Source organism: Scyliorhinus torazame, chromosome 21, assembly GCF_047496885.1.
Source record: "Scyliorhinus torazame isolate Kashiwa2021f chromosome 21, sScyTor2.1, whole genome shotgun sequence".
In the NCBI taxonomy this organism is placed as follows: Eukaryota; Metazoa; Chordata; class Chondrichthyes; order Carcharhiniformes; family Scyliorhinidae; genus Scyliorhinus; species Scyliorhinus torazame.
The window spans coordinates 69007698-69031781 of record NC_092727.1 but is presented as its reverse complement, the minus strand read 5'-3'; the positions used below and the strand labels follow the sequence as shown (position 1 = coordinate 69031781).

Genomic DNA, 24084 nt, shown 5'->3' with positions numbered 1-24084 from the left:
GTCTGTCTGATTACCTTTGTGGCTCCGGCACAATCCTGGAGATAATGTTACAGAAATGCATTGTACGGTCCTCAAAGCTTTTACATAAATCACCCAGTATGGCCATCAGCTACCTGGGGCTTCCATATAGATCCTCGGACACCCTTTGACAGTATAACTGCCATCAGACAGGTGTTGTGGACATATCAGTATCTTACCATTATTTTCAATATGCGTGGTCTTTTGTGTGGCGTTATCATCAGGAACACCGTGAATCTCCACACGCACCAGAGGATCCACAATGGAATTCTTTTTTTCTTTATTCACTTTAGGGAGCTGCTGAGCTGTAATAATCTGAAAAAGAGACATTAGTCTGAGAATAACATGGAGTAGGTCACCAGAGATAGAAACCTGAGAGAGAGCGAGGGGGAAAGAGAGAGATGGAGAGAGAGAGATAGACAGACAGATGGACTCAACTAGAAATAGAGAGAGGAGAAACAGATAATGTGTGCTGTGTGAAAAGGGAGAGAGAGAAAGAGAGAGGAGGGTCAGAAACAGAAGAGGTAGTCAGAGATTTTGAAGAAAGTGGAGGTATAGTTGGACTGTGTTAAAACATGGACAGAGGTGGTTTATCAGAATGTGATAATAAAAAGCATCTGTCTCTTCAGGAGGAAGAGTTGCTATTGTTGTATATTGGGTGATTGTCGCCCCTGATCCCTGAGTAAGGGGATGGCCCTTTAATGAACCTTGCCTTTGGCAGGAAGGGTATGGCGTCTTTAAGAACCTTGCTGTTAAAATGTCATTGCAGATGGGTGGAAGGAGACTTTTTGCAAACTAGTTGAAAGGTAAGGTGGAAGAAAAGGCTGAAGGAGTTAGAAAGTTTTACGGTGATTACCGTTTGTAGGTGAAGACCGGGAGATGGTAGGAGAGTGTGAGAGGCAAGAATTTTCCAAGGCTGGTTTGGGGCAAGTGGGATGGGGAAGTCCCATAAATTGGCATTGGGTAGCAAATCCCTTTGGGTCTTTCAGCTAAGTAATTAAGAGCTTGTTGACATGGTTCAGAAGCTAACTTTAAGGAACTTTAGCACCATATCCTGGATTTCCCAGTCAGTGCACCAATTAGCTGAGCTGCCTGCAACTTCTCAGGATCAACAAGGCAAGGGGAAAAACCTCTTTAGTGAAACTGACAAGTTGGGAAGCCTTTAAGCAGTGAAACTGAAGAACTCCAGCCATGGCCAGGTGAGAGGCTGTTGTTCACAGCCTTTCCTCACTCATGGGTGTTAGCAATTGTTGACAGGTGATTGTTAACTTCTTGGAAAATACTTAATTCACCTTCTGCTGTACTTCCTTCTGCTATTCTTCACCAGAGCAGGCTTCACCTTCAACGCTACTGAGGGTCAACAACACCATCACCAACTGCTCCAGCAGGAGCCAGGGCACCAGCTGCCTTATTCTCAGCCACATGCCCCTCCACTTGACAGTGATAATAGACACCAAGGTCCAGCTGGGACAGGGCGAGACCCCAAAACAGGGTTTCCAGTCAGAGGGTCAGGTACTTCAACATGTGAGAGCACCAGCGTCACAGGAGGATCAGGCTTTAATGGCAGCTTAATGATGAGATCTGCAGCCTCCTGGAACAAGACGACCAGGGAGGCATGACTCGTGTTTGTCAAGATGCCTGCCACTTGGCAGGAAGAAGGGGGAGGGTTCCCTGATCTCCGCTGTGCAAACGTCCAAGCAATCAAAAACAAGCTGGATAAGCTTAATGCTAGACTTACCTCTCAGAGGAAAGTAAGTGACTGCTGTGTGCTCAGTTTCACAGAGGCATGGCTCACTCCTGCCTCACCGGACTGCGCCATACAACCCGACAGCTTCTCAAAACACCGAATGGACCGCACGGCAACATCGGGTAAAGTGAAGGGTGGAGGGGTTTGCCTCCTCATCAACTCCTCCTGGTGCTCAGACATGACGATCCTGGTGAACTACTGCTCCCGGACCTGGAATACCTGACTGTGAAGCGCCGCCAATACTTCCTTCCATGGGAGTTCACTTCTGCCATCATCACAGCGGTCTCCATCCCACCCCAGCCAGAAGTGAAGAAAGCACTTGATGAATTGTACACCACTAAATACAACCTTGAAATGGAATATCCGGAGGCCTTGTTCATTGTGGCTGGTGACTTCAACCAGGCCAACCTCAAGAGTACACTGCCAAAATTTCACCAGCACGTCCCCTGTCCCACAAGGGGCTCCAAAATCCTTGACCACTGCTACACAAATGTCAAGGGTGCCAATCCATCCATCCCCCGACCGCACTTCGGAAAATCAGACCATAAGACGGTGCTCCTTCTCCCGACATACAAGCAGAAATTTAAGAGGGAGAATCCGATTAAGAAGGTCATGCAATGCTGGTCCGAGGCAACAGAAGAGCTCCTACATGACTGCTTGGAGTCAGTGGACTGTCCATATTCAAGAACTCAGCGGCCAACCAAAACAAATATGCCACCACTGTCACAGACTTCATCAGCAATTGTGTAGAAGATTGCGAGCCAAAGAAGGTAGTACGAACGTTTCCCAACCAGAAACCATGGTTTAATCGGGAGATTCATTCCCTACTGAAGGCCAAGTCTGAGGCGTTCAAGACAGGCAACCCTGACCTATACACAAAATCCAGGTACGATCTCTGCAAAGCCACCAGGGATGCCAAGAGACAATATCAGGCTAAGCTAGAGTCACAGACTAACAACATGGACTCTCGTCGGTTGTGAAAAGGCTTAAACAACATGACGGCTACAAAGCAAAGCCAAGGAGAATCTCCGGCAGCAGCGCACCCCTTCCCAATTAACTCAATTCATTCTATGCTTGTTTCAAGCAGGAAACCATCAAACCATTGTCAACTGCCCCAGCAACCACGGACGCACTCATACCTACCGTCACAGCTTCCAAAGTCAGATTGGCCTTCTTGAAAGTGAACCCTCGGAAAGCAATGGGTCCTGACGAAGTCCCTGGTTGCGCATTCAGATCCTGCACGGACCAACTGGCGGACGTGTTCGTGGACATCTTCAACCTCTCCCTACTCTGTTTCGAGGTTCCCACCTGCTTCAAGAAGACCACCATCATATTGCTGCCAAAGAAGAGCCAGGCAACGTGCCTCAAAGACTATCGTCCGATAGCCTTGACATCTATCATTATGAACTGCTTCGAGAGGTCATGAGACACATCAACTCCATACTCCCAGAATGCCTTGATCCACTGCAATTTGCATACTGCCACAACCGGTCCACAGCAGATGCCATTTCCCTGGCCCTACACTCATCCCTGGAGTATCTCGACAACAAGAACGCCTAAATCAGACTCCTATTCATTGATTACAGCTCTGCCTTCAACATCATAATCCCAGCCAAGCTCATGTCAAAACTCCAAAACCTAGGACTTGGCTCCTCCCTCTGCAACTGGATCTCGTCTTCCTGACCCGTAGACCACAATCAGTAAGGATAAACAACAACACCTCCTCCACGATAGGCCTCAATACCGGGGCCCCGCAAGGCTGCGTACTTAGCCCCCACTATATTCCCTACACACGACTATGTGGCTCCAACTCCATCTACAAGTTTGCTGATGACACATCTGTTGTGAGTCAGATCTCGAACAATGAGTCAGAGTACAGAAGGGAGATAGAGAACCTAGTGGAGTGGTGCAATGACAGCAATCTCTCCCTCAATGGCAGCAAAACTAAAGAGCTGGTCATTAGCTTCAGGAAGTGAAGTATCGTACACACCCCTGTGCCGAGGTGGAGAAGAGTGATAGCTTCAAATTCCTAGGTGTGCACATCACTAACAATCTGTCCTGGTCCACCCACGACCAAGAAAGCACAACAGCGCCTATACTTCCTCACAAAACTAAGGACATTCGGCATGACTCTTACCAATTTTTACATTGATTCTTACCAATTTTTACAGATGCACCATAGAAAGCATCCTATCGGGCTGCATCACAGCCTGGTATGGCAACTGCTCGGCCCAGGACCACAAGAAACTTCAGAGAGTCATGAAAACAGCCCAGTCCATCGCATGAAAGCACCTCCCATCCATTGACTCTGTCAACACCTCCCGCTGCCTTGGGGAAAGCGGACAGCATAATCAAAGACCCCTCTCACCCGGCTTATTCTCTCTTCCTACCTCTTCCATCGGGCAGGAGATACAAGAGTCTGAGAACACGCAAAAACAGGTTCAAAAACAGCTTCTTCCCCGCTGTTACAGATTCTTGAATTACCCTCTTATGGACTGATCTGATCTCTTCACACTTCTTCTCTACTGAGTAACACTACACTCCGTATGCTTCACCCGATGCCTGTGTCGAGGTATTTACATTGCATTTATATATGTCCTATGTTTTTCCATGTATGGAATGATCTGTCTGTATACAGAACAATACTATTCACTGTACCACAGTACCCATGACAACGAATCAAATCAAATTCCAAAAAGAAATGAAGCGGAGTTGGGAATGGATATCAATTGGGGAGTATGGAGTGAGGCACTGTTAAGGGTAAACGGGACCTCCTCTTGTGCAAGGATGAGCCTGATACAGTTTAAGGTGGTGCACAGGGTGCATATGACTCATGCAAGAATGAGTGGGTTCTTTCGGGGGTAGCAGATGAGTGTGAGAGGTGTGGGCGGGGGCCAGCGAATCACATGCACATGTTTTGGGGTTGCGAAAAATTGGCAAGATTCTGTGCGGGAGTGTCCACGGCCTTAGCTGGATAGTGGAGGAGGTGGTGGACCCGGACCCTTTGGTGGCAATTTTTGGGGTTTCAGAGAAGCCGGAGCTCATGGAGAGGAGGAAGGCCGATGTCGTGGCCTTCGCCTCTCTGATTGCACGGCGGCGAATTTTGCTGGAGTGGCGGTCGGCATCGCCACTGGAGGTAGCGGCATGGCTGGGTGACCTGTACGACTTCCTGCATTTGGAGAAGATAAAGTATGAGTTAAGGGGAGTTTGAGAAAAGGTGGGAGACGTTTGTGACTGTGTTTGAGGAGCTATTCGTCGCAGGGGGTGGGTGATGGGGGGAGGGGAGGTGAAAAAGGTGAAAAATCTGTACAGACTGTATAGTTGGTTGTTGGGAAGTATGTTTCCCAGGGTGTTTATTTGCAGTAACCTGTTTTGATACATGTTTGAAATAAAATACGTTTTAAAAAACAAACAAAAAGGAATGAAACCAGATGGACCATCTGGCATCAACCTGTGCACGAGAAACGGGAAACCCAGCCCTGTCGGCGGAATCATAGCTCACAGATAATGCCCCAGACACCACCATAACTATCCCTGGGTATGTCCTATCTCACTGACAGGACAGACCCAGCAGAGGTGGTGGCAGAGTGGTATACAGTCAGGAGGCAGTTGTCCTGGGTGTCCTGGACATTGACTCCGGAGCCCATAAAATCTCATGGCTTCAGGTCAAACGTGAGCAAGAAAATCTCCTGTTGATTACCATGTACCGTCCCCTCCTCAGCTGATAAATCAGTACACCTCATTGTTGAATACCACTTGGATGAAGCATTAAGGATAGCAAGAGCGCAGAATGTACTCTGGGTGGGGGACTTCAATGTCCATCATCAAGAGTGGTTCAGTAGCACTACTACTGACCTAGCTGGCCGAGTCCTAAATTACATAGCTGCATGGTAGCACAGTGGTTAGCACTGCTGCATCACAGCGTCAGTGATACCGGTTCAATTTCAGCCTTGGGTAACGGTCTGTGTGGAGTTTGCATGTTTTCTCCGTGTCTGCGTTGGTTTCCACTGGGTGCTCCGATTTTCTTCCACAGTCCAAAGATGCACAGATTAGGTGAATTGGCCACGATGAAATTGCCCCTTAATTTCAAAGATGTGCAGTTAGGTGGGATTACGGGGATAGGGTGGGAGAGTGGGCCTGGGTAGGGTTCTCTTTCGGAGGATCGGTGCAGACTCAATGGGCCAAATGGCTTTCTTCTGCACTGTAGGGATTCTGTGGATTCTAGACTGGGACTACGGCAGGTGGTAAGGGAACCAACAAGAGGGGAACGCATACTTGACCTCATCCTAACCAAACTGCCTGCCACATAGGTTGACAGTATCAGTCTGAGTGACCATTGCATTCTCCTTGTGGAGACAATGTCCAGTTTTCACATTGAGGATACCCTCAGTGCAAGAGATGAGGCTGGAGCATTCGCAACCATCTTCAGCTAGAGGTGCTGAGTGGATGATCCATCTCGGGCGGAAGTCCCCAACATCACAAATGCCAGTCTTCAGCCAACACGATTCACTCCACATGATATCAAGAAAAGGCTAAAGATCCTGGATACGGCAAAGGCCATGGGCACTGACAATATTCCAGCAATAGTCCTGAACACTTATTCTCCAGAACTTGCTGCGCCCCTAGCCAAGCTACAATAGTGGCATCTACCTGGCAATGTGGAAAATTACCCAGGTATGTCCTGTACACAAGAAACAGAACAAATACAATCTGGCCAATACCACACCATAGGGCTACTCTCGATTGCCAGTAAAGTGATGGAAGGAGTCATCAACAGTGCTATTAAATGACATTTACTCAGCAAAAACCTGCTCCCTCATGCTCAGTCTGGGTTCTGCCGGGGTCACTCAGCTCCTGACCTCATTACAGCCTTGGTTCAAACATGGACGAAAGAGCTGAACTTTAGAGGTGAGGTGAGAGTGACTGCCCTTGACAGCAAGGTAGCATTTGACCGAGTGTGGCATCAAGGAGCCCTAGCAAAACTGGAGTCAATGGACATCAGGGAGAAAATCCTCCGCTGGATGCTATCATACCTAACACAAAATAAGATGGTTGTGGTTGTCGGAGGTCAATCATCTCAGTTCCAAGACATCACAACAGGAGTTCCTCAGGGTAGTGTCCTCGGTTGTATCTATAATGGAACAACCTAGCCAGTAGTGTGGCTAGTTTGACAGCACATGTCTTCAGAATTACAGCTGGGATGTTGTCAGGTCCTTTGCAGTTCCCAGTGCCTGTTTCTTGTTATCATGCGGAGAGAATCAAAATGGTTGAAGACCATTTGTGATGCTGAGGACCTCAGGAGGAGAGTGAGATTTTTCATCAACACTGGCATCTACCCTAATGAATAAATTCCCTAGGTATGTCCTGTCCATAAAAAGCAGGACAAAAACATTGACAGTACTATCAAACAGCATTTACTCAGAATAACCTGCTCAATGACGTTCAGTCTGGGGTCCCCAGAGCCACTCTGCTCATAATTACAGCACTTCTGGCTGAAGATAGTTGTCAATGCTTCAGCCTTGTCTTTTGTACTGTCATGCTGGGCTTCCCAATAATTGAGAATGGGATTATGTTTGGAGCTTCCTTCAACTGGTGGGAGAAGAAGTATGCAGAGATGGCGAAAGATGAGTCTGGGACATTGAGATATCATTCAATGAATATGACTATGAACAGGTCTCCCAATTTCAACAGAAGTCCCCAGATATTAATAAGGAAGATTTTTTAAAGTTGTCTTATCTCGGCATCTCCTGTGCTTCTGTTGGTGGTGTATCATCTGGTTTTATTCCTATTGGACTTATTCATAGCAATTTCGTCCAACTGAGTGACTTGCTGGGCCATGTCAGCGGGGCAGCTAAGAGACAACCACATTGTGTCTAAAGTCACATGTAGGCCAGACTGGGGAAGGACAGCAGATTTCCTTCCCTAAGAGACATCAGTGAACCAGATGGGTTCTTACACCAATCTGGTAGTTTAATGGTCGCCATTACTGAGACTTACTTCTTTTATTTCCGATTTAGTTAATTAACTGAATTTAAATTCCCCAACGGCTGGCATGGGATTTCAACTCATATCTCTGAATCATGCGGGCTTCTAGATGACCAGTTCAGCAACATAACCTCTATGCTGCGATACCCGGTGTGTGGTATTGTTCCAGGTATCTGACTAGGGGCCAGCTCCAGCTGACTAGCCCCCAGATCCCTGAGTAAGTGTACAGGCCTTTTTAAGACATGTTAGGCATGATTCAACGGAAACATTTCGTAGTTTCATTTTGGGTGCGATTGAACATAGAACATACAGTGCAGAAGGAGGCCATTCAGCCCATCAAGTCTGCACCAACCCACTTAAGCCCTCATTTCCACCCTATTCCCGTAACTCAATAACCCCTCCTAACCTTTTTGGACACTAAGGGCAATTTAGCATGGCCAATCCACCGAACCCGCACGTCTTTGGACTGTAGGAGGAAACCGGAGCACCCGGAGGAAACCCACGCACACACGGGGAGAATGTGCAGACTCCGCACAGACAGTGACCCAGCTGGGAATCGAACCTGGGACCATGGAGCCGTGACGCCACAGTGCTCACCACATGTGCTACCATGCTGCCCCGTGATTCGCCAGGCTCGCGTCTCAACAGCTCGCCGCTAACAACGGGGGGAGCTGCTTTTAAACTCTCCCCCACCACTCACTCCCAGGGCGGGATTTTCTCACCACCTGCCGCGTGTTTTATGGTGGAAGAGGCAGCCTGTCAGCGGAATCTATCGGTCCCACGATTGTCAATGGGATTTCCCGTTGACAGCACTCCTCATCGTTGGGAAACCCGTGCATTGGCGTGGGAACGGAATTTCCTGCCAGCGTGAATAGCCGGTAAATCCCACCCCCAGTCCACACAAGCATTGCAACGCGCAGACCGGCTCCTCACTTTGGCGATGCTGGTCTGGCCAGGCTTCTGGACCTTGTGGAGGTGAGACGGGGCTTCCAGTTCCCCCGAGGGAGACGGAGGGTCAGCAGCAGGGCCACCAATACCACCTAGGAGGTAGTGGCAGCAGCAGCTCTCAGTGGGGGCAGGGGGCCGGGAGGACCGCCGTACAATGCTGGAAGAAGACCTGCGACCTCCACCGAACTGCAAGGGTAAGTTACCACCCATCAAATTCCCAACTGCCAATCCCCCACAAATCACTGGCTGACAACCCGCTCCCTCCTCATATCTAATCTTTGTGCTTGTTCCTCAGCAGCCCCTGGCACCCACCTGCACAACCCACTCATGAACAGTTGCGATGCCCACAAATGCCACCTGCCAGGGATTCCCCGATCCATCGACCATGCAGCTTACAGTGTCCTCTCTTTATCTCCGCAGGATACGATAGCCCATTATCAGTGTGAAAGGGCCATGACGGGGGATGGAGTACCAGAGATCTGAATCCTCACCCACTATGAGGAGTGGGCCCTGGAGAGGTTGACAGTGACAGCAGACACCTACAGCGAAGTTGGCCTTGAATTCCAGAGGTGAGGATCCACAGCTCCTTCACCCGGATAACCTGTCTCAAGTGAGTTGTTCAAACATATCAAACAAAATGATCCTTCACTCTCCCTGACCACATGTCCATTCTCTCGCAGGAACTCCATCTGGTAGAACCATCCAGAGTCATCTCCCCCACCCCGCTATCCAAGAGAGCACCTCGGAGGGGAGCTCCGAGGAGATCATCATCGAGGCCTCACAGCTAACACCCCTACCTTCCACCAGTGCAGGGGCATAAATCTCGGTGGGTGAGATGAGTGGACAGGTTTTTGAGGCACAATCTGGTGAGCACCACACAATTTTTAATGGACATCAGGTGGAGGCAGGGGCATTCAAGGGAAACAACAATTGGGGGGCTACTGGATCCCAGGGCTAAGCTGGGTTCCACTCAGATGCTAAGCCTCTTGATAAGGTTATCCCAGAGCTTATGCAGATGTTAGGACATGGCCGTGAGATTCAGGAGGAGGTGTCAGTGGCATTCCGGCGAGTGCATAGCCGATTGAAGGAGTCATAGAATAGAACTTATAGAGGGCAATGAGGGGGTAAGGGAGTTTGCTGACGGACAACCTGGTGCTCCGGCTTTCTCCCACAAGTCCCAAAAGATGTGCCTTTAGGTAATTTGGACATTCTGAATTCCCCCTCAGTGTACCCGTACAGGTGTCAGAGTGTGGAGACTAGGGGCTTTTCACAGTAACTTCATTTCAGTGTTAATGTAAGCCTACGTGCAGCACGGTAGCATTGTGGATAGCACAATTTCTTCACAGCTCCAGGGTCCCAGGTTCGATTCCAGCTTGGGTCACTGTCTGTGCAGAGTCTGCACATCCTCCCCGTGTGTGCGTGGGTTTCCTCCGGGTGCTCCGGTTTCCTCCCACAGTCCAAAGATGTACAGGTTAGGTGGATTGGCCATGATAAATTGTCCTTAGTGTCCAAAATTGCCCTTTATGTTGGGTGGGGTTACTGGGTTATGGGGATAGGGTGGAGGTGTTGACCTTGGGTAGGGTGCCCTTTCCAAGAGCCGGTGCAGACTCGATGGGCCGAATGGCCTCCTTCTGCACTGTAAATTCTGTGAATAAAGATTATTATTATGAGGGCCTCCATGACATGCAGGAACCTCTCCGCCATCTGTCCTCCATCTTCCGCTTCTTCCTGCGGCTCCTCCCTGTGCTTGTGAACCATCCCTGCCTGGTCTGTCTCGTCCTCCTCAGACGAAGCTGCAAGTCCCTCCTCCTCCACCAGCATGTCGTCCCATTGCTGTGCAGGTTGTGGAGTGCACAGCAGACCATCACAAAGCGGGAGATCCTGAGATCCTCGGGGGGGGGGGGGGGGGGGGGGGGGTGTACTGCAGGGCACTACCAGAGCGGTCAAGGCATCAGCACTGTTCAATGATAGCTGGATGGCACATGGGCCTCATTAAAGCGGGTCTCCACCTTGGTCTCCGGCCTCCACACTGGTGCAATCAGCCAGGATGCTAGCGGGTACTCTTTAACCCCCAATAGTCAATCCGTCATCGTGGGTGATCCTCAAAGTCACTGGGGATCTCTGAATGTCTCAGGATGTAACTTTCCAGGGCAGTACGGTAACACAAGTGGATAGCACTGTGGCTTCACAGTGCCAGGGTCCCAGGTTCGATTCCCCGCTGGGTCACTGTCTGTGCGGAGTCTGCACGTTCTCCACGTGTCTGTGTGGGTTTCCTCCGGGTGCAGGTTAGGTGGATTGGCCATGATAAATTGCCCTTAGTGACCAAAAAGGTTAGGAGGGGTTATTGGATTACGGGGATAGGGTGGAAGTGAGGATTTAAGTGGGTCGGTGCGGACTCGATGGGCTGAATGGCCTCCTTCTGCACTGTATGTTCTATGTCCCTGGGAAGCGTGTGTCATGATATTCAAACACACACATCATGATGGACACACCAACAGGCAAATCAGAGCACACAACACCACAACCAATCACAGACAAGAACACCCACCACATAAAAAGCACGAGCACGACACCTGGTGTTCAATAGGTCTGGGGACAAAGACACAGAGAAGAGCTGTTACAAAATCACAAGCAGGGAACCCCCACGTGCAGAGTGTCAAGACAAAACTGTACATAGTAAGTTTGAATAAAATAGCGTTGTACCATATACAACCGTGTTGGCTCATCTGTGTGTCAGAACACCCAACACCACATGGTACAGGAGTGGATCGATACCTGCCTACTAACCTGCCATTCTGGACATGGACCGCACCGACAAACCCCAGCCGTTGCAAGTCGCGGGAACCTAGGTACCAATTGGAAGCTCTTCAGGCAGCGATTTGACCTGTACATCCGTGCCACCGAAAAACAGAGTGCCTCGGATGAAACGAAGATTGCAATGCTCCTCTTCTACGCAGGTCAGCACGCTGTCGACGTCTTCAACTCACTGGTGTTCGAAGAAGGCGAAAACCAATCCAAATATGACACGGTCATCCTCAAACTGGACCAGCACTTTGAAGTTGAAGTAAATGAAAGTTTTGAAAGATACCTCTTTCAGCAACGCCTGCAAGGTAAGGAGGAGCTTTTTCAACCCTTCTTGACGCACCTCCGGATTCTAGCGCAGTCCTGCGGTTATGGCACCACCACAGAGTCCATGATCAGGGACCAGATTGTTTTTGGCGTTGCCTCTAGTGGCCTACGCCAGCAGCTTCTTAAAATAAAAAGCCTCACCTTAGCGTCTGCTGTGGAAGCCTGTGTCCTCCACGAAAATGCTACCTGCCGTTTTGCCCGATTTCAGGCGTCCGAGTTGGCACGGAGGGGGTCCCCAGCCGTCGAATCGGCAAGCCAGGCCGCCCACGACGTCGAACGCATCCAGGCCGTCGATTACTTCCCGACCCACGGCCCGGACGACAGCGGCCGCTTCCCGCGCTTTTCGCGGTCTCCCGTGCAGGTGCGCGCCAAAAATAACGGCCACAACGAGGGACGCACTGCGCAGGCGCGCCCACCGCAAGATCGCACTGCGCATGCGCAGTGGCGCAACGAACGCCGTGACGTCATGACGTGCGGAAATTGTGGAGCTCTACATTTAAAAGGGCAATGTCCTGCAAAAAACCGACAGTGCCTCAGATGTGGCAAGATGGGCCACTACGCTGCCCACTGTCGTTCGGCTCAACCCATGGATCCGGCACATCCTCGACAATCTCGCAGACAAGTCAGGACCGTCCAGCCCACGCATCAAGACTTCCAGTTAAGTGATGCAGATGACCAGGATGCCTTCCGCGTTTCCGTCATCGATGTCAACAAGGTCAATGCCATCAATCCAGCCGATGAGTGGTGTGCCACCCTGACGGTCAACCCGAACTCGTCGCAAGCCCATTAGACTGGACTTATAACACCGTTCATATGTCTAACAAGTTGCACAATTTTACATGATAACCTGTTGTTTATCGTTCCAGATGTCGTCTGACTGGACAACTGTTCAAGTTTTTTTTCTTCTCTCGTTCGCATTTATGTTATGTTATGGTACAACTTGGTTCATGTGACGCACCCGACATCGCCCCATGTACATAGTTCCGTCATATGCACATGCTGCACACGACACACACACACTCTTAGATGCACTCACGACACGATCATATTTATTACCACGTAGGCACATATCTTTGTAAAAAGGGGGGATGTCATGATATTCAAACACACACATCATGATGGACACACCAACAGGCAAATCAGAGCACACAACACCACAACCAATCACAGACAAGAACACCCACCACATAAAAAGCACGAGCACGACACCTGGTGTTCAGTAGGTCTGGGGACAAAGACACAGAGAAGAGCTGTTACAAAATCACAAGCAGGGAACCCCCACGTGCAGAGTGTCAAGACAAAACTGTACATAGTAAGTTTGAATAAAATAGCGTTGTACCATATACAACCGTGTTGGCTCATCTGTGTGTCAGCACACCTAACACCACAGCGTGCACACACATGCATGATCTGAGGGTGGTGATTGCACATGAGTTGAACACTAATGGAGTGGAACCCTTTCCTATTAATGAAGGGCACTCCCTGATGTCCCCAGACAAGGTGACATGCGTGCTCCCTGGGTTCCTCCTCTGCCTGATGGGTGGCTGGGTCCTCAGGGTGTGCGATGGCGCATTCCACATGGGATGCCGCCTCCAGCCTGTATCGACACCACCACCACACCGCCGTGCATTCCAGACTCCAAACACTCATTGTGTGAAAAGGGTTTTGCTTCTTTTGAAAATCACTTTAAATCTGTGCCCTCTCGTTTTTGATCCTTTTACGAGAGGGAACAGTTTCTCCCTATCTACTCTGTGATATTTTGAACATCTCTATCAAATCTCCTTTTAGCCTTCCTCCAAGAAGAACAGTCCCAACCTCTCCAATCTAAGCTCATAACTGTTTCTCATCCCTGGAACCATTCATTTAAGCCTCCATTGCACTCTCTCTGTATTCACATCCTTCCTGTACTGCAGTACCCAGCACTGTACACAATATTCTAGCTGAGGTCTAACTAGTGTCTTGTATAAGTTCATCATAACTTCCTTGCTCCTGTACTCTATGCCCTAGTAATAAACCCAGGAAACCATTTGCTTTATTAACTGCTCTCTCCGCCTGTCCTGCCACTTCTAATGATCTGTGGACATATACACCCAGGTACCTCTTCTCCTGAAACCCCATTCGAATTGTACCCCCTTATTTCATATTGTCTCTCCATGTTCTTTACACTTCGCCTTGAACTTCATCTGCCACCTATCTGTCCACTCCACCATCTTGTCTATGTCCATTTGAAGTTCTACACTGTCACCTTCACAGTTTACAATACTTCCAAGTTTGTGTCATTCACAAACTTTGAAATCGTCCCCAGCAGGCCAAGATCTAGGTCATTAATATATATCACAAAAACCATACCAACCCCATGGGGAACATTACAAATCTTCCTCCAAACCAAAAAGATTCTATTAGCAATTTACTTTCTGCTTCCTTTATTTAGCCAATTTTGTATCCATGTTGCTACTGTCCCTTTTATTCCATGAGCTATAACTTTTCTCACAAGTCGGTTGTGTGGCACTGTTTCAAGTGCCTTTTAGAAATGTGCATCACATCAACAGCATTCCGCTCATCGACTCTCTGTTACCTCCTGAAAAAACACTAGCAAGTTAGTTAAACATGGTTTCCCTTTTAGAAATCCATGCTAGCTCTTCATAATCAACCCACATTTTCCCATTCATGGAATACGCTGCAGAAGGAGGCCGTTCGGTCCATCAAATCTAGACTGACCCTCTGAAAGAGCATCCTGTCTAGGCCCACTTCCCCACACTCCTCAACCCTGTAACCCCACCTAACCTGTACATCTTTGGACTGTGGAAAGAAACCGGAGCACCCGGAGGAAACCCATGCAGACACGGAGAGAACGTGCAAACGCCACACAGACCGTCATCCAAGGCCGGAACCAAACCGGGATCACTGGCGCTGTGAGGCAGCAGTGTCACCCCATGTGACCATTAATTCTATCCTGAAGTTGATCTGACTGGTCTGTAGTTATTGGGCTTATTCTTACAACCTTTTTTGAACAAGGGTGCTTTAGTAGACCACAAAGGCGCCCACACCGAGTTGTTAAAAGGAAATAAACAATAACTATTATTTGCACAGCTCGAAAGAACCAAGCCGGGTCTCTCCTGTCGATACCCAAACTGACCGACTTCATACAGAAGTTAACTATACATGGTTTAGGGTACACCGCCCCCTTTAACGTCGGAGCTTGTATTCGGCGAGGCTCACGGGTTTTTTCATTGCCTCCTCATAAGTCCCGTGCGGGTTATGACAGGCGTATTGTTTACAATTCTCCAATCCTCTGGCACCTACCCTGAATCAAGAGAAGGCTGGATGATTATGTCCAGCGCCCCTGCAATTTCCACTCTCACTTCCTTCAATATCCTTGGATGCATTTCATCCGGTCCTGGTGCCTTGTCGACTTTCAGTACCAACAATCTATCCACTACCTCCTTATCATTCTCGTCACAGTTTCCTCCTCTGTCACCATGGCCTGAGTAACATCTGCTTGCTTGGTAAAGATGGTCTGAACTAGTCTATGTTCAATTTTATTCCTGATTTTCATTTATCCCAAACGCACACAGCTCAGTGTTTATGGAAACTGATATTAAAATAAGCTTACCTTGATGGTCAGCTGCTTCCTGTTGAGACCTGACCCTGAAATTGGCCGTGAGGGGTCAAACTGAATCGACCTGTCCCTCATGAAATCAGGCTTTAGAATGTATCCAGAATGGCCATTCTGTCGAAACTTCCCTTTGTTTAAATCCATCTCCATTCCAGGTTTTTGGAAATTCAGGGCCACTACAAGAAATAAATATAGAGTCACTTAGAGGAACAGAACCGAGTGTTAGAATCACAGTGCAGAAAGAGGCCATTCGGCCCATTGAGTCTGCATCAACCCACTGAAAAAGCACCCTACCTAGGCACACGCCCCCACCATAACCCGTAGCCCAGTAACCCCACCTAACATTTGGACACTAAGGTCAATTTATCATGGCCAATCCACGTAGCCTGCACATCTTTGGACTGTGGGAGGAAACTGGAGCACCCGGAGGAAACTCACGTAGACATGGGGAGAACGTGCAAACTCCACACAGTCACCCAAGATTGGAATCGACATGGGTCATAGAATGATAGAATTTATCATAGAATTTACAGTGCAGAAGGAGGTCTTTCAGCCCATCGAGTCTGCACCGGCCCTTAGAAATAGCATCCCACATAAGCCCACACCTGTAACCCAGTAACCCCACCTAACCTTTTTGGACACTAAGGGCAATTTAGCATGGCCAATCCACCTAACCTGTACATCTTTGGACTGTGGGAGGAAACCGGAGCACCCGGAGGAAACCCATGCAGATACAAAGAGAATTTGCAGACTCCGCACAGACAATGACCCAAGTGGGAATCAAACCTGAGACCCTGGAGCTGTGAAGCAACTGTGCTAACCGCTATGCTACCCCTAACCACTGTGCCACCATGCAACCCTATGCTAGCCATACTGTGCCACACTGTGCTAGCATTGCTGAAAGAAAAGAGACACGCTGTCGAAGTTTTCCATCTTGCACTCATCAGTTCAGATGTAGGAATGCAAATTTCAAAGGAAGCAACAATTTCCAATGCATAGAAAAGTGTTGATTGGTTGGCAAGTCAGCTTTGATTGGCCAAGGTGTTGCCATGGTGAATTCACCAGGGGCCTGTTGTACCCCATGTTTATTTCATGCCTGGATATGTTCCTTTTGCCTGCAGAGGGCAGGGCACTCTGTATGAACATATGTAACATCTAGCAAGTGTAAGTGAGCCACACTGTGAGCTCAACTGAGAAACTTAAATTGGGTGTTAGCAAGTGCTGTCCAATCACAGAACTGTATCTAACATTCGACATTCTCCGGTCCCCCAACTACATGTTCCTTGGCGGCGTACTGTTCGCTGGTGCTTGGATTCGAGATTCCCACCACTTGTCAGTGGAATTTCCCATTGAAGCTACCCCACGCCGTCAGGAAACCCACAGATGGAAGTGCTCTGCGAGAATCACAACGGCCGGAGAATTCCAGTCAATGTTTTGAGTTTGGTTAGGGCAAGCTGGCCAGTACTCTGCCTATTGCAAACAGAGGAACAAACCTGCTGTTTAATACAATCCAGCAGTTGTTGGGAAGTATGGCCTACCACACAAATGACTGATGTGATATGTATCAACTTTGGTGTGGATGTGATGTCTGGTATGTAGGCCTGAAGAATTCCATCACACTGTGCTAGCATTGATAAAACACATGTTTCATTGTACAGTAAAACTAATCGCCACAATTATAGATTCTCTTTGAACAAAGCAATAAAAGTGACGCCCCTGATGATAGCTCCGGTGGAACAACCAGTTCGCTTGCGGTAATTAAACAGCAATATGGCTTCAGGAAATGCTGGGGTAATGAGTTCAGCCTCATCAAATGCAGCAATTGCTGGTGAAGAGAGATGTAACTGAGGATAAAATAAAGCCCAAGAGTGATGCTGCAAGAGGTCCAGAGGGTGAAATGGTACTGTGGGGATCAGGAGGGAAGCAGGAGGAGCCACACGGAGAGTGGGAGAAGTCATGAAGGGAGAGCAGGGGCTGAGCAAGCTGGGGAGAGCGGGGGAAGGGTGGGGGTGGGCAAAATTTAGAACTGTAGCTGCGAGTGACATCAGAGACAGCAGGTAAGTGACTGGTTGGTTCATTGATTGCAGCTTCATGTCTGCACAGTAAGCTAGGAGTTCATAGAATCATAGAATTTACAGCACAGAATTGTGTAAAACTTAAAGCTAAATAATGATAATAACTAGATAAACAATCAATCTGCAAAAGTAAACTGCTTGATTGAGCATTAATAATTTAAAGTAATTAATACATACAGCGTGATTTACTGGACATGTTCTGCCCGAATGGGGGTGCGACACAGCCGGTAGATGCCGAGAGAGGCCACTTCCATGATTTACCCGGCTCGCCACGCCTCACAGAATCTCATGATCCTGCCCTTTATGGACGGGATCAGTATTTGGCAAATCTGCATATTAGAGTGAACAGCTAGTCTCACTCTAATATGCAGCACACCTGATAAGTTGGGATCTAACCTCTTCGCTTCGGAGACTTTAGGCAAGCACCGTTCAGTACTGGGCTCCACAAATGGGGACCAAGCGGAATGGCACTTGGGGGGAGTCTCCCACAGGATTAGAGGCCCCCAGGTGGTTGGCCTCCAGGCACTGCTGGTGCCACCAGAGCAACTTGACACTGCCAGCAGGTGATATAGTAACCATTACGGAGATGTGGTTGAGGGCGGGGCAGGATTGGCAGCTCAACATCTTGGGCTATAGAACCTTCAGGTGATACAGAGGAGGGGGTAAAAGAGGAGGAGGCATTGCATTATTCATTAACGAGTCAGTCACTGACGACTTCCGATGGTGACCATGGAGTGAGCGGTCGCACATTTGGCAGCTCACGCTCATCTTGTTGTGGCCTTTACGCCGGATTGTTGCAGGAATTTTGTAGAAGAAAGGAGTAGAAGCAAGAACAGACGAAAGGGACCCATAGCTTCTGGAGCTGTGGCCCAGAGGTAATCGGAAAAGAACAAACCAGGTGGTGGTGGCGAGTGAGGAGCGGACAACGCCTGCAGAGGTGGAGGACGAACAGGGTTGGACTAAGTCGTCTCAGTGGTCGATGGACCAGTTGGTGAGCTTCTTAAATGAGAAGTTCACCCAACAGCGGAGGGAGAGTGCGGAGCACCTGGCCCGGGTGGTGGACTTGATCAAGGTGGGAGTTGACTACGTGGAGACGAGACTGGCAGCCCAGGAACAGGCGATCCAGAGGTTGGAGGCGCAGGCGAGGGAACAGGAGGAACAGTCGGTGGCAGCAGAGATTGGAATGCTGCGTGACCAGCAGAAGAGACTGCTGGACAAAGTGGAGGACCTAGAAAATCGTTCTCGGAGGCAGAACATTCGGATCGTGGGTCTGCCGGAGGGAATCAAAGGTTCGGATGCTGGTGCGTATGTGGGGAAGATGTTGGAGAAGCTGCTTGGGGAAGGTATGTTTGATAGACTGTTGGAGGTGGATTGGGCCCACAGGGCACTGATGCGTAAGCCCCAGGGGGGTGAGCCGCTGAGGGCGATGATGGTACGATTACAACGTTCCTGGACAAAGAACTCATTATGAGGTGGGCCAGGCAGGCGAGGTGATGCACTTGGGAAGAGGACCGCTCTGTTGTTAGAATGTTAAAATGTTAAAATTATAAATGCCTCAATAAAATATTTTCTAAAAAAAAAACGAGTCAGTCACTGCAGTAAGGAGACATGATATATTGGAGGGGCATCAAATGAAGCTTTGTGGGTAGAGCTTAGGAATAAAAAAGAGACAGCCACATTGCTGGGTGTTTATTATAGTCCCCCAGATAGTCATCGGGATATTGAGGAACAAATATATGCATAATTCGCAGAGGTGTGTAAAGATAATAATAGGTTATTCATATTAGGTGATTTCAACTTTCCCAACATTAATTGGAATAGTCACTGTGTTAAGGGCTTAGAATTAAGGGAGAACATTTTAGCTCAATATGTAGAGTGTCCAACAAGGGACAGTGTAGTGCTAAACTTAATTCTGGGGAATTAAGCTGGGCGGGTGATTCATGTGTTGGTGTGGCAGCATTTCAATGACAGCGACCACGACATGGTACAATTTAACTTTGATATTGACAAAGAATTAGACAAGTTGCAAAAAAGGTTTTGGATTGGGGTTAGAGTCGATTTTAGTAAAATAAGGCAGGACCTGGTCAAGGAAGGTTGGAATGAGTTACTTGTGGGGAAATCTACAGAAAGGCAGTGGAGGCATGGGAAGGGTCCAGGCCCAACATGTTCCCTCCAGGATAATAGGAAGGAGTAACAAGCCCAGAGAACCATGGATGGCCAGAAACATTCAGGATATGATAAGGAAAAGAGAGTCTTTTAGCAAGTACAAGGGGAGCAAATCAGCAGAAGCATTAGTGGAGTACAGAAAATGAATGATGGAGCTTAAGAAAGCAATTAGGAGAGCAAAAAGGGGATATGAGAGAGTTCTGGCTGAGAAAAGTAGGGTACATCCCAGGATATTCTATAAGTATATAAATGAGAAGAGGATAATCAGGGAAAGAGTAGGGCCCATTGGGGACCAAGGGGGAAATCAGTGGGTGGAGCCAGAGGGCATTAGCAGCATTTTGAATGAATATTTCACATCTGTCTTCACCCAAGATAATGAGGCATTAGATATGGAATTCAGGTATAGAGACTGTGAGATTCTTGAGCAAATTGGCATAGGGGGTGACAAGCTATTGGTGGTGTTGGCAGGCTTAAAAGTGGACAAATTTCCAGGTCTGGATGAATTGTGTCCCGGGATGCTGTGGAAGGTGAGGGAGGGGATTGCAGGGGCTCTGCCCCAAATTTTATAATTCCTCTCTGGCCACGAGGAGATACCAGAGGACTGGAGAACAGTTAATGTGGTCCCATTATTTAAGAAAGGTTGCAGAGATAAGCCAGGGAACTACAGACCAATGAGTCTCACGTCAGTGGTAGGGGAACCTTTTTGAGCATGTGACCAGGTGTGGACATGAGGGTAGTGAAATTGATGTAGTTTATATGGATTTCAGTAAAGCCTTTGACAAGGTCCCACATAGAAGACTTATAAAGAAGGCAAATGCACATGGCTAACTTGATACGGGATACGGTAGATTCAAAATTGGCTTAGCTGTAGGATTCAGAGGGTGATGCCAGACAGCTGCTTTAGTGACTGGAAGTCAGTGTCACAGGGATCTGTGCTGGGTCCCCTATTATTCATCATTTCTATAAACATATAAACAACACAGATGACTATGTGGGGGTTGGGGGGGGGGCAGTGGTTAGGATCAGTGAGTTTACACAAAGACACAAAGATTGCCTGGGTGGTTAACAGTGAGGTTGAGTGTCTTGGGTTACAGGAAGATATAGACGGGATTGTCAAATGGGCAGAAAAGTGGCTGATGGAACTTAACCCTGAAAAGTGTGAGGTGATGCACTTTGGAAGGAATAATTTGACAAGGAATTATTCAATGAATGGCCTGACACTGGGAAGTTCCAAGAAACAAAGGGACCTTGACGTGTTTGCCCATAGGTCTCTGAAGGCAGATGGGCAGGTTGATAGGGTGGTGAAAAAGGCATATGGGGCTCTTGCCTTTATCAATCGAGGCATTGATTACAAAAGCAGGAAGGCCATGTTGGAGTTGTATAGAATTTGGTGAGGCCACAGCTGGAGTTCTGTGTGCAGTTACGAGTGGACAAAGTTCAAAGTGAGTGGCAGGAGGTTCAGGGGGGATTTAAGGAAAAGCTTTTTCACCCAGAGGGTGGTGACGGTCTGGAATGCACGGCCTGGGAGGGTGGTAGAGGTGGGTGGCCTCACATCCTTTAAAAAGTACCTGGATGAGCACTTGGCACGTTCAAGGCTATGGGCCAAATGCTGGCAAATGGGATTAGGTTGGCAGGTCAGATGTCTTTCATACGCCAGTGCAGACTTGATGGGCTGAAGGGCCTCTTCTGTGATGTATTATTCTGTGATTGTGATGTTTTTATTGTACTGGACAACCACATGTGGAGGAGATGCCATCAGCTGAAGAAGCTCGGCCCCAGTTTTCAGAGATTGAGCAGCAGTTTGTTCCACTGCGGTGCATCCGTGAGGCTGAGAGTGATGTAGATAGCACATTTCTAGAGTAAATCATTTCGCAGATTAAGATTGTACAGGCAGAGAGGGATTGGATGATCACCAGGGAGTCCAGGAAGATTAGGCAGATAGTGGAGGTGTCACTGATGTGCATCTCACTCTCCAAGAGATATTTAGTTCTGAAGACTGATTGCTCTGCAGAGTGCAGCCAGAGGCAGGTCCACTACTAGTTCAACTGGAGGCAGAAGGAAGATCGGAAATCAGTAGTGATAGGAATTCTATAGTTAGTGAAATAGGCAAGGGTTTCTGCAACTGCAGATGTGATTGCAATATAGGATGTTGCGTCCTTAATACCAGGGTCAAGGATGACACTGAGTGGCTGCAGAACTCTTGGTGGTCAGCCAGAGGTTCTGGTCTATATCAGTATCAATGGCATAGGGAGAAAGAAGGATGAGGTCTGCAGGTAAATTTTAAGGGGCTAGGAAGGAGACTAGTAAGCAGGTCCGTAAAGGTGGTAATCTCTAGATTTTCTAGTCAGAGACGTTTTCCCAGGGTAGAGGGGTCAATTACTAGGGGGCATAGGTTTAAGGTGCAAGGGGCAAGGTTTAGAAGAGAAGTACGAGGCAAGTTTTTTTACACAGAGGGTAGTGGGTGCCTGGAACTCGCTGCCGGAGGAGGTGGTGGAAGCAGGGACGATAGTGACGTTTAAGGGAAATATATGAATAAGACAAATACATGAATAGGATGGGAATAGAGGGATACGGACCCCGGAAGTGTGGAAGATTTTAGTTTAGATGGGCAGCATGGTCGGCGTAGGCTTGGAGGGCCGAAGGGCCTGTTCCTGTGCTGTACTTTTCTTACTCACAGTGTCATGTGCTAGTGAATATTGAATAGGAAGATCAAGCAGGTATGTTTGTGGCTGGAGAGATGGGAAGGATTGGATTCCTGGGATATTGGACCAGATCTGGGAGGGGTGAGACCGATACAGGCCATACAGGTTGCACCTCAACAAAAGGTAAGAACAATGTCCTTGCAAGAAAGTTTGAAACAAGCTTGGCAGGTGAATGGGAACCAGGGGCGAAATTCTCCGGAAACGGCGCGATGTCCGCCGACTGGCGCCCAAAACGGCGCAAATCAGTCGGGCATCGCGCCGCCCCAAAGGTGCGGAATGCTCCGCGTCTTTGGGGGCCGAGCCCCAACCTTAAGGGGCTAGGCCAGCGCCGGATGAATTTCCGCCCCGCCAGCTAGCGGAAAAGGCCTTTGGTGCCCTGCCAGCTGGCGCGGAAATTACATCTCCGGGCGGCGCATGCGCGGGAGCGTCAGCGGCCGCAGACGGCATTCCCGCGCATGCGCAGTGGAGGGAGTCTCTTCCGCCTCCGCCATGGTGGAGACCGTGGTGATGGCGGAAGGGAAAGAGTGCCCCCACGGTACAGGCCCACCCACGGATCAGTGGGCCCCGATCGCGGGCCAGGCCACCGTGGGGGCACCCCCTGGGGCCAGATCGCCCCGCGCCGCCCCCAGGACCCCGGAGCCCGCCCGCGCCACCTTGTCCAGCCGGTAATGTAGGTGGTTTAATCTACGCCGGCGGGACAGGCATTTTAGCGGTGGGACTTCGGCCCATCTGGGCCGGAGAATCGCGGGGGGGGGGGCACGCCAACCGGCGCGGCGCGATTCCCGCCCCCGCCGAATCTCCGGTGCCGGAGAATTCGGCAACCGGCGGGGGCGGGATTCATGCCAGCTCCCGGCGATTCTCCGACCCGGCGGGGGGGGGGGGGTCGGAGAATCTCGCCCCAGGTTGACGAATGTGATATAAAATAGTTACTTTAGAGATACTAGTTAATGTAATGTAGAAATAAGCCACTTTGATTCTTTTAGTTAGGGACAAAGGAATTTGGGACCGCATGGAAAAAGCAGGAAGAGGTGTGTCTATGAGAGTGAGACTGCATTGATAAGGGCCAGAGAAAGGGATTGGAAGTGAGCCAATCAGAATGGATTAAACAGGTCAGGAGGGACCTAGGCTGACCTATGTCCATCGAGTATGTGAAACTTGATACCATTTGAACTGATTTTGCAGAGATTCCTTTGTCTGTTAGTTCAGTCGTTTTCTGGAGTGTAAGAGGCAGGACGTCCTGTTACATTCTGTAAGATGATAAAGCTTGCAAGCTAAATAAATAACTTCTGTTTACGTGCGAATCCGTCTCAACTTTTATTGAGGCCAGACTGACAGAGAAAGAAAATAGGAGATCTACATTTGGTGCCGAAAACCGGGATTTCTCAGGGCGATCCTGTTCCAACTGCGAAATCAGAATTAGACTGATTATGAACAGGAGGACGGGGAACAAAGGGCCCTCAATGTAGAAATGGAAAACGACCAGCATTGATTGTTCCCCCTCTTCTCATCGTCTGATTAGTCTGGTCACTCGCGGTTGGCACAGAAAGACCGCCTCGACGAAATCACAGGTCAGTCTGGGGATAAGCACTTTAATTGTGAGTTAATTCGGCTGGGGAAGGCTATATTGTTGATGTAACATTTAAGATAAATGGTTCAACTTTAATTGTGAGTTAATTCGGCTGGGGAAGGCTATATTGT

The 24084-nt window shown here is 48.8% G+C and overlaps 1 protein-coding gene across 1 annotated transcript in view; it reads right to left on the bottom strand.

Moving 5' to 3' along the window:
• LOC140398337 (1-phosphatidylinositol 4,5-bisphosphate phosphodiesterase delta-3-like) overlaps nucleotides 1-24084 on the bottom strand; it is a 175436-nt gene that overhangs the window by 8924 nt on the left and 142428 nt on the right. The window contains exons 12-13 of the mRNA XM_072486918.1: nucleotides 15441-15619; nucleotides 198-333 (exon numbers count right to left, since the gene is read on the bottom strand). Coding sequence (XP_072343019.1) covers nucleotides 198-333; nucleotides 15441-15619 — 315 coding nt within the window. The remainder of the gene's footprint in view (nucleotides 1-197; nucleotides 334-15440; nucleotides 15620-24084) is intronic.